The sequence below is a fragment of the Podarcis tiliguerta genome (assembly GCF_965153285.1).
Source record: "Podarcis tiliguerta genome assembly, chromosome: 8".
In the NCBI taxonomy this organism is placed as follows: Eukaryota; Metazoa; Chordata; class Lepidosauria; order Squamata; family Lacertidae; genus Podarcis; species Podarcis tiliguerta.
The window spans coordinates 81,557,795-81,566,020 of record NC_139541.1 but is presented as its reverse complement, the minus strand read 5'-3'; the positions used below and the strand labels follow the sequence as shown (position 1 = coordinate 81,566,020).

The window sequence follows — 8,226 nt, the reverse complement described above, 5'->3', positions numbered from 1 at the left end:
ATCGCGCACTAGTTGCAGCAATTTGGAATAATTAATTACAAACGAAGCAAATGCACATATTTCAAGTGAAGAAGGGGAGTGAAGTCTGCTAATTTAAGTGACCTCTGCGAAAGAAGACGACGGGATGGAGAAACAGGAATATTTTATGATGAAGATACACCAAAGGCTGGGTATGTTGACAATGGGACTGAATGGGGGGGGGGGAACCTTTTTTACTTTCCTTCTATGTGACTTACAAGAACCCCTCCTCATTAGAATCGTCGGTTGAACTGACCCAAGCAGGATGATTAAGGTCTGTGTGGAGATAAACTTTAACCAAAAGTATGCTTTATGGAGACCGACAAGCAATAAGAGCTTTTGGAATGGCGCAGCAATTAATTCGGAGTTGCCATCTTGCCAAAGGATTTATAGCCGGGAGGAGGAACGGACTTGTCAGACTGCATTCCTGGTGAATCTCCTTCTGAGAAAGGAGGCAGATTGGTGAAGATTAATGACGCTAAGACTGTTTTGATGTATGGAAGTGATGCTATATGGAAAACGTCTGGATATGGCTACTGGATAAATAAAAAAAATATCCACGCAGGATTACAAACTGTTCTAACCAGCTTGTGGAAACTTTCAGAGGTCACAGAGAAAGGAAAAATATATGAAAATAACAGCAAGAGATGTGGAAAAACAATAAGAAAGGACTGGATAGTACTGTGAACATCATAAGGTTAGATTTGTGGACATTAAAACAGCAGCAAGAAGTAAGAAGTTGATTGGATCCCCTTCGGAAATTGAAATATGGGTACCCCCAACAAAAATTTAAAATTTGGCTGTGTAATTTGGAATTTATGTAATTTGGTTTAATTTGATGTGATTGGTCGGTTAATAAAAAATTATTCTTAAAAAAAAAAAGACAAGCTCAGCTGATGGCAAAATTGACCGGAAAGCTCAGGAACCAAGAAGACTAAAACTTCAATAAAGAATAGGGAACATTTATAATTTATCTAGGAGACCACTGCAAGCAGATGAAAACATGAGCAGGCTTTTGATAACACTTGTATTGTAGCAAATATCATGGACAATATAAAGGTAAAGGGACCCCTGACCATTAGGTCCAGTCGTGGCCGACTCTGGGGTTGTGGCGCTCATCTCGCTTTATTGGCCGAGGGAGACGGCATACAGCTTCCGGGTCATGTGGCCAGCATGACTAAGCCGCTTCTGGCGAACCAGAGCAGCGCACGGAAACGCCGTTTACCTTCCCGCCGGAGTGGTACCTATTTATCTACTTGCACTTTGATGTGCTTTCGAACTGCTAGGTTGGCAGGAGACAATGGACAATATGGAGAGATATAAAATATGGACTATGAAAGAATGGACCATAAAGAAGGCTGATCGCCGAAGAATTGATGCTTTTGTTTTATGGTACTGGAGAAGACTCTTGAGAGTCCCATGGACTGCAAGAAGATCAAACCTCTCCATTCTGAAGGAAATCAGCCCTGAGTGCTCACTGGAAGGACAGATCCTGAAGCTGAGGCTCCAATACTTTGGCCACCTCATGAGAAGAGAAGACTCCCTGGAAAAGACCCTGATGTTGAGAAAGATGGAGGGCACAAGGAGAAGGGGATGACAGAGGATGAGATGGTGGGACAGTGTTCTCAAAGCTACCAGCATGAGTTTGACCAAACTGCGGGAGGCAGGGGAAGACAGGAGTGCCTGGAGTGCTCTGGTCCATGGGGTCACGAAGAGTCGGACACGACTAAACAACAAATGAAATAATATGCAGTTGAAAGCTTGACAATAGGACCCATGGAGGGGAGGGTGGGAAGTCTGGAGATTCAGATCAATCTCGAAAAATGGATATGTACTTTGTATTGTTATAATTCTACACTTGTACAGTGGTACCTCGGGTTACATACGCTTCAGGTTACATACGCTTCAGGTTACAGACTCCGCTAACCCAGAAATATTACCTCGGGTTAAGAACTTTGCTTCAGGATGAGAACAGAAATCGTGCTCCGGCTGCGCGGCAGCAGCAGGAGGCCCCATTAGCTAAAGTGGTGCTTCAGGTTAAGAACAATTTCAGGTTAAGAACAGACCTCTGGAACGAATTAAGTACTTAACCTGAGGTACCACTCTACAATCAAAAATCATCTGGGAAAAAAGACTAATATAGAATTTAAAAAACACAAAAAACCCACCATTAAACAGTTAATAACAGACACCAGTTAGCCATTACAAAATATAAGAAGAGTCCTTCTGGATTCGACCAAAGGCCCATGGAGTCCAAGATCCTGTGCTCACAGCAGCCAACCAGATGCCTGCAAGCTGGATCTTAGCACCAGAGCATCTCCCTTCTGGAAGGGGACAATATCCTGGCTCGTTGCTGCTGACAGCCCCCCAGGAATTCCTCTTTTAAAGCCCTTGTGGAAGGATGCGTTCCATGCGCTGGATGAATCCCCCTTGAGGTCTGCTGAGCCCGATGCCTCCCTCTCTCCTAACACCCGATGTTCCGGGGAAGTTGGCAACAGGTAGAAGCCGTGCCAGGCTGCGCCTCTCCTTCGAATCGTAGGGTCCCTAGGGGTCATCTAGTCCAACCCCCCTGCGATGCAGGAATCTCCAATGAAGCATCCTTGACAGATGGCCCTCCAGCCAGGAAGGAGACCCCGCCACCTCTCGTGGGTTGGTTGGGGGAGCCTTTTCCGCGGACAGGTAGACTGCTCCCGGCCAGTGGAGGCTCCACCGAACCCTGGCGACCTCAGAAATCTCCCTGGCGAAGAAGGAGGGGAGAGATCTGGTGGCGAGAGATCCACTGCGGCTTCCTCGCCCCATCCCTCCCTCCCTCCCTCCTTCCCCTGTCCTTCTCCCCGCCCCTTCTCCATCCCCTCCTAGGGGCGGTCCGGGGGGCGGGGAGCCGGCCGGCTGGCTGGCTGGCGCTGCTGGAGCCGGGACGCTCCGCTAGTGTCTCCGCGGCTCCCGGCAGCTGCGAACGAGCCAGCTGAGCAGGGCGGGCGCCCCACTCCTTCCAGCTGCCCCCCAAGCCCAGCCCCCCCCCCAAGCCCAGCCATGGCCGAAGGAGGCGGAGAAGGAGAGGACGACGTCCAGTTTCTCCGGACCGTGAGTCTTTAATTTTTGGAGGGGGGGTGATGGAGGAGAAGAAGGAGGAGGAGGAGGAAGATTTGGGGGGGGGGGAGGAAAAAAAACAGGAAAAAAGGGAAAGGGGGAGAGGAAGGGAGCAGGCGAAGTGGGGCGCGTGAAATTAGGGGTGCAGGGAAAAGGCAGCGCAATGCTAGTTAAGGTGGGAAGTTCTGATGGGGGGCGCGCCCTATCACCCCACTTCCCTGGCATCCAGCCCCACGGAATTCAAGGAGACTTGCTATCCTTGGGGGAGGCGTTAGGATTGCGCTGCGGGGCAGGGGCAGGTTGGGGTGGAGGGCTGAAGGACGAGTTGTGGGGTGCAGGCAAGGAGGGCCCTGTATCGAGGGGGTGCAAAGTTTGGTGTTCAATATGGGGATGGAGTTTGAAGGGCAGAGCCAGCCTGGGGGAGAGACCCTTCGCTGGGGAGAGGTGGGGGGCTCGGTTGCATCTGGGGGTGACCCCTCGATGTGCCCACGGAGCTCTGGCTCTTTCCAATGACCTTCCTCAGGGCTGATCTTCCGTGCCAGCCTTTCCCAACCTGGTGCCCGCCAGGTGTTTTGGGACCACGCGACATCTGGAGGGGGCACCAGGTTGGGGACACCTTCCTGCTCTGTTGCTTGTGTGTTCAGGCAACTAACCTTTAAAAAAGAGAGAATAATACTTATTTTTTGGTGGGGGGGGGGCTGGGGAATCCTGCACGCTTCAGAAAAGTCTTCGGTGTCTTGGTTTCCTTCCTTTAAAAATAAAATAAAAATGGGGGCCTTTTGTCGAACATGAATTTGGAGCTTGGCAGGGCGCCGGTGTGATTGGCAGGCAGGCGTTCTGAACGTCAGAGGTAAATTAATATCGGCGAGCAATATTCAGGCACCGTCCTGAGCAATTTGGGTGAGGGGATCCTCTCTCCGGGACCCTCAGCCTCTTTGGGGAGGGCCTGACTGAGCAAGTTAGGGGCCTTGATCTCCCTCCCTCCCTCCCCCCTCTCTCCCTCAGCGGGGGCTAAATTTAGAGGCAGCCCTGTTGTCCGTGGGACGTCAGCCACCGATCTGCCTCGGAACAGGTGGTACCCACAGTTGGGTTGGATCCGACCCAGTTCCTCAATTCCCCCTCCTCTGCCCACTTCCATGTATGAACCCAAGACAGTTCACCAAGAGAACCCTGTTGGCCCAACATCTGGCCGGTGGGGTGTTCAGCTGCGGGGCAGGAAGCCCGCGACCCTGCCCAATCTTCCTTTTCCTTTCTCCCCCCTCCCTCCTCCCCAAAGTCGTTCTCCCTTTGGATCGGGAGGATCTACCTGTGGATCTGTTTTGCTCAAGCTCAGGCTGTCCGTTCCCCGTCCCTAAATAATTTAGGCCCAAGTGGTTCTGCTCGCTGTGGTTTCCTTGGGGCAGAGCCACCACGCATGGAGGACAAGTCCATTGATGGCTACTGGTTCTGCTCAAGGGCCAGGGGCAAAAGTGCTTCTGAATCTCAGCTTCTGGAAGCTCTTGGGCTCAGGTGGGCTTCCCAAAGGCATCTGGTCGGTCCCTGTGCAAACAGGATTCTGGAGTAGATGTGCTACTGGCCTGATCTGACAGCCAGACTCTCTGTATTTTCTTAATATCTTAGTGTGGCCCTGAGAGGTCTCCATGACATGCACAGAAAGTGATGGCTTAGGAGGGAGAATGCAAGGTTGTGCAAAAGAACTGTGGCTGCCAATGGGATCCTGTGTCCGTACGCTCTGGGTGGCATGGGGTTAACGCCAATCCTTTCCTGGCCTCTCCGGTTACTAACCTTTATTTATCCTGGGCTGACAGCTGGGCGCCATTCATCACAAGGTGGCATCTCAGGTTTAGGGCGGGAGTGGTTGGACTTCTGGGGGGGTCAGGGAAAGGTGCTTGCTTGGGAGGGTTGCTCCCTCAAAGGGTTAAACCGGGTCTGGGCTGCAAGATGATCTTTGGTCATAGACTGAGCACATCGGAGGGGCAGGAGACCTCATTTCTCTTTAATCAGGCCTGGTAGTTGGAACCACACTGCTTCCCTCTCCTCTACCCCCAATGAATTCTGGGAATTGTAGTTTAAGAGTGCTACCAGCTGTAGTTCTCTGAGGAGTCAACCCCTGTCCCAAGGAATCTTTGGGAGAATCCTGAGATTCATTTGTGGGGTGCGAATGGCTGTTGCTTGGATGGTCACAACAGGTAGCAGTAGAAACCTGAGCTTGAAGGCAACGTCAGAAGCTCAGATATCTAAGCTTGGCGCCACACGGATTCTCAAAACCAAGGTTGGGGTTGCCAAAATGGAACGCCCATTTGCCATCTTGCGGGCAAGAGGTCTCAAAAGTCTCGTTTTTCAAATGATGGACTGACTCAGATAACATCTGGCTAGTTGAGAGGACTACCTTGAGCTAGGTTCAAGAGTTTTGAGGACTTACAAGAAGAAAAGTCACTCTATCCAACGACCTTCCACATATATATCGGCCAATTCCGACCTCTTTTTCTGAATGGTGACTGCTCAGTCTGCACAGAAAAAATGCATTTTGGTTCCAGAAATTCATTCCGAGGGTGCAGATAATTTAAAAACTGATAGAATTCTACAGGATTGGGTATTAGGGTGTGAAAGCAGTCAAGATCCAATGATCCTGGCTCCCAGGCATCTTCACTTGGTCACAAGTGGTCGAAAGCCAGGTGCCAAATGCTCCTGGCGACTGGTTAATTTCGAACACAGGATAGCATAAACCTTGGAACTCACTCCCACTTGAGACAGTGATGGAAGCCAGCTTGGATGAACCTTGAAAGAGGGTTGGACAAGTTCGTGGAGGGAGGCGGCTATGGGTGGCTCCTAGCCAGGATAGCAATGTTCTGCCACCATCGCTGGAACAGGCAATGCTTCTGAATTTCAGCAGCTGGAAACCACAGGCTCTTGTGGTCAGATCCTGCTTGCGCAGGCATCTGGTCAGCCACTGTGTACTAGCCTGGATGGGCCATTGACAGTAAGGCTGTTATTATGTTCTTAAGGAGGCAGGCATGGATCTGGGTATTTGTCTAGGGAGCATGGAAGGAGGAGGAGGTCAAAGGCGTTTTTAATCTAAGGTGCTAAGAAGAGCCTTGTCTCTGGATCAGGCCCATCTAATCCAGTGGCCAACCATTAATAAACTACAGTTTGTACCCTTAACAAACTACAGTTATCAGAAGAAGTGTGCGTGCACACGAAAGCTCATACCAATAACAAACTTAGTTGGTCTCTAAGGTGCTGCTGGAAGGAATTGGCTTAGGGCCCTCATATTTATGGGACCGCCTCTCCTGGTCTGCCTCGCAGAGGACCTTAAGGTCCATGAATAATCATAGCTTAGAGGTCCCGGGCCCTAAGGAAGTCACACTATCCTCCACCAGGGCCAGGGCCTTTTCAGTGATGGCTCCAACATGGTGGAATGCTCTGTCCCATGAGACTAGGGCCCTGCAGGATTTAACCTCCTTCCGCAGGGCCTGTAAGACAGAGCTATTCCGCCTGGCCTTTAATTTGAATTCACCCTGATCTTTTATTCCCCTTCCTTCCCTCCCCCTCCCCTTTTAATGAAGATTTCCTCCTCTGAGACCCCACAGCTAATTCTCCCCTGGCCTCCTCGCTGGCCCAAGTAGGACTAATTCAGCCAGCTAGCCCTGGGGATTATCTAATGCTTATTAGATGGATTCCCCCTAAATTGATTTCTGAACTTTGAATTTTATTGTTATTCATGTTGTTATACTGTATTTTATGCTGCTTTTACAATTGTTTTAAATTTGTTGTTAGCCGCCCTGAGCCCGGTTTTTGAACCAGGAAGGGCGGGGTATAAATAAAAAATTATTATTATTATTACAGTTCCCAGAATTCTTTGGGGGAAGTCATGTGCTTTAAACGTGAATTGGGTGGTTTTTTTTAAATGTATGGTGTGGATCTGCCCAAAGTCTTTGAGTCTCTCCATCCTTTGCCTCCAGTCCAGTTCCCACATGAACTGAGACAAAAATATGTTATTCTCCCTCCGTACCACCAGCAGAAGACCCGGCAGATCCCTAAAATGATCTTCTAGGAGCACAGCAGCAGAAACTATTTTAGAACAGTATAAGCTATGTGAGAGTCAGTAAGAATTATTCGAAGAAGCCTTTGCAGAACCAAAAGATCTCCACAGCCGAGCAAACAAAGAATCGGCTGGCTTTCCCCTAGCATAGCTGTCAACCGTCCCTTATTTGGCGGGAAAGTCCCTTACCCCAGCGCTGTGTCCCGCTGCTGTCCCTTATTGATGATGTCCCTTAAATTTGCCGGGTTTCAAAAGAAGCAGCTCCTCTCCCTCCCTCCCTGCCAGCCAGGGAGGAGGGAGGCTCCAACTGTGTTGCTTGGCTGCGTTGCTCACCCAATAAGGAGTCTAAGAACGACTGGGGGGTGGAGCTTGCATGCCTTGTGCCGATCAAATCGGCCGCGTTGCCTGGGGACTCGCCTTTGCTCAGCGCTTCCCAGCGGAGAGGTGACGGTGGTTTTCCTTGCTGCATCCCCTTTGCTGGGTTGCTGCACTGTGGGAACCATCGCTTGAGGCTTCGTTTGGCTGCTGGTTGACTAAAATCCCTTATTTTGGCAGCTGATCCCTTATTTTCGAGGCTGCTGGCCCCTTATTTTCAAATCTGTAAGTTGACAGCTATGTCCCCTAGGAGGGCATCCCAGAACCGCACACCACAAGGCCCTGTCCCCTGGGTGCAACCACGACTACATTTCCCCAACACAGTTAAAGTGTTAGGTTGCCACTTTAAACAGTCATGGTTTCCCCCTAAGAATTCTGGGATCTGTAGTTTGTGAAGGGAGCTGAGAATTGATGGTGGACCCCTTTATTCCCCTTGCAAGAACTACAACTCCCAGATTCCCCTGCGAAGAGGGATTAGTTGTTAAACCACTCTGGGACATAGCTGTCAATTTTCCCCTCTTCTTGTGAGGAATCCTATTCGGAATAAGGGAATTCCCCTTAAAAAAGGGGAAACGTTGACAGCTATGCTCTGGGAACTGTACCTCTGTAAGGAGAATAGGGTGTGTGTTGGGGGGGTCTCCTAACAACTCTCAGCACCCTTAACAAACTACAGAATTATTTGGCAGAAGCTGTGATTGCTT

The 8,226-nt window shown here is 50.1% G+C and overlaps 1 protein-coding gene across 5 annotated transcripts in view; it reads left to right on the top strand.

Moving 5' to 3' along the window:
* Positions 1 to 2,892: 2,892 nt before the first annotated feature.
* RYR1 (ryanodine receptor 1) overlaps positions 2,893 to 8,226 on the top strand; it is a 225,696-nt gene continuing 220,362 nt past the window's right edge. For all 5 annotated transcript variants that reach the window (XM_083454661.1, XM_083454659.1, XM_083454660.1 and 2 more), the window contains exon 1: positions 2,893 to 3,102. In XM_083454661.1, the coding sequence (XP_083310787.1) occupies positions 3,052 to 3,102 (51 nt within the window). In that variant the 5' untranslated portion in view covers positions 2,893 to 3,051. The remainder of the gene's footprint in view (positions 3,103 to 8,226) is intronic.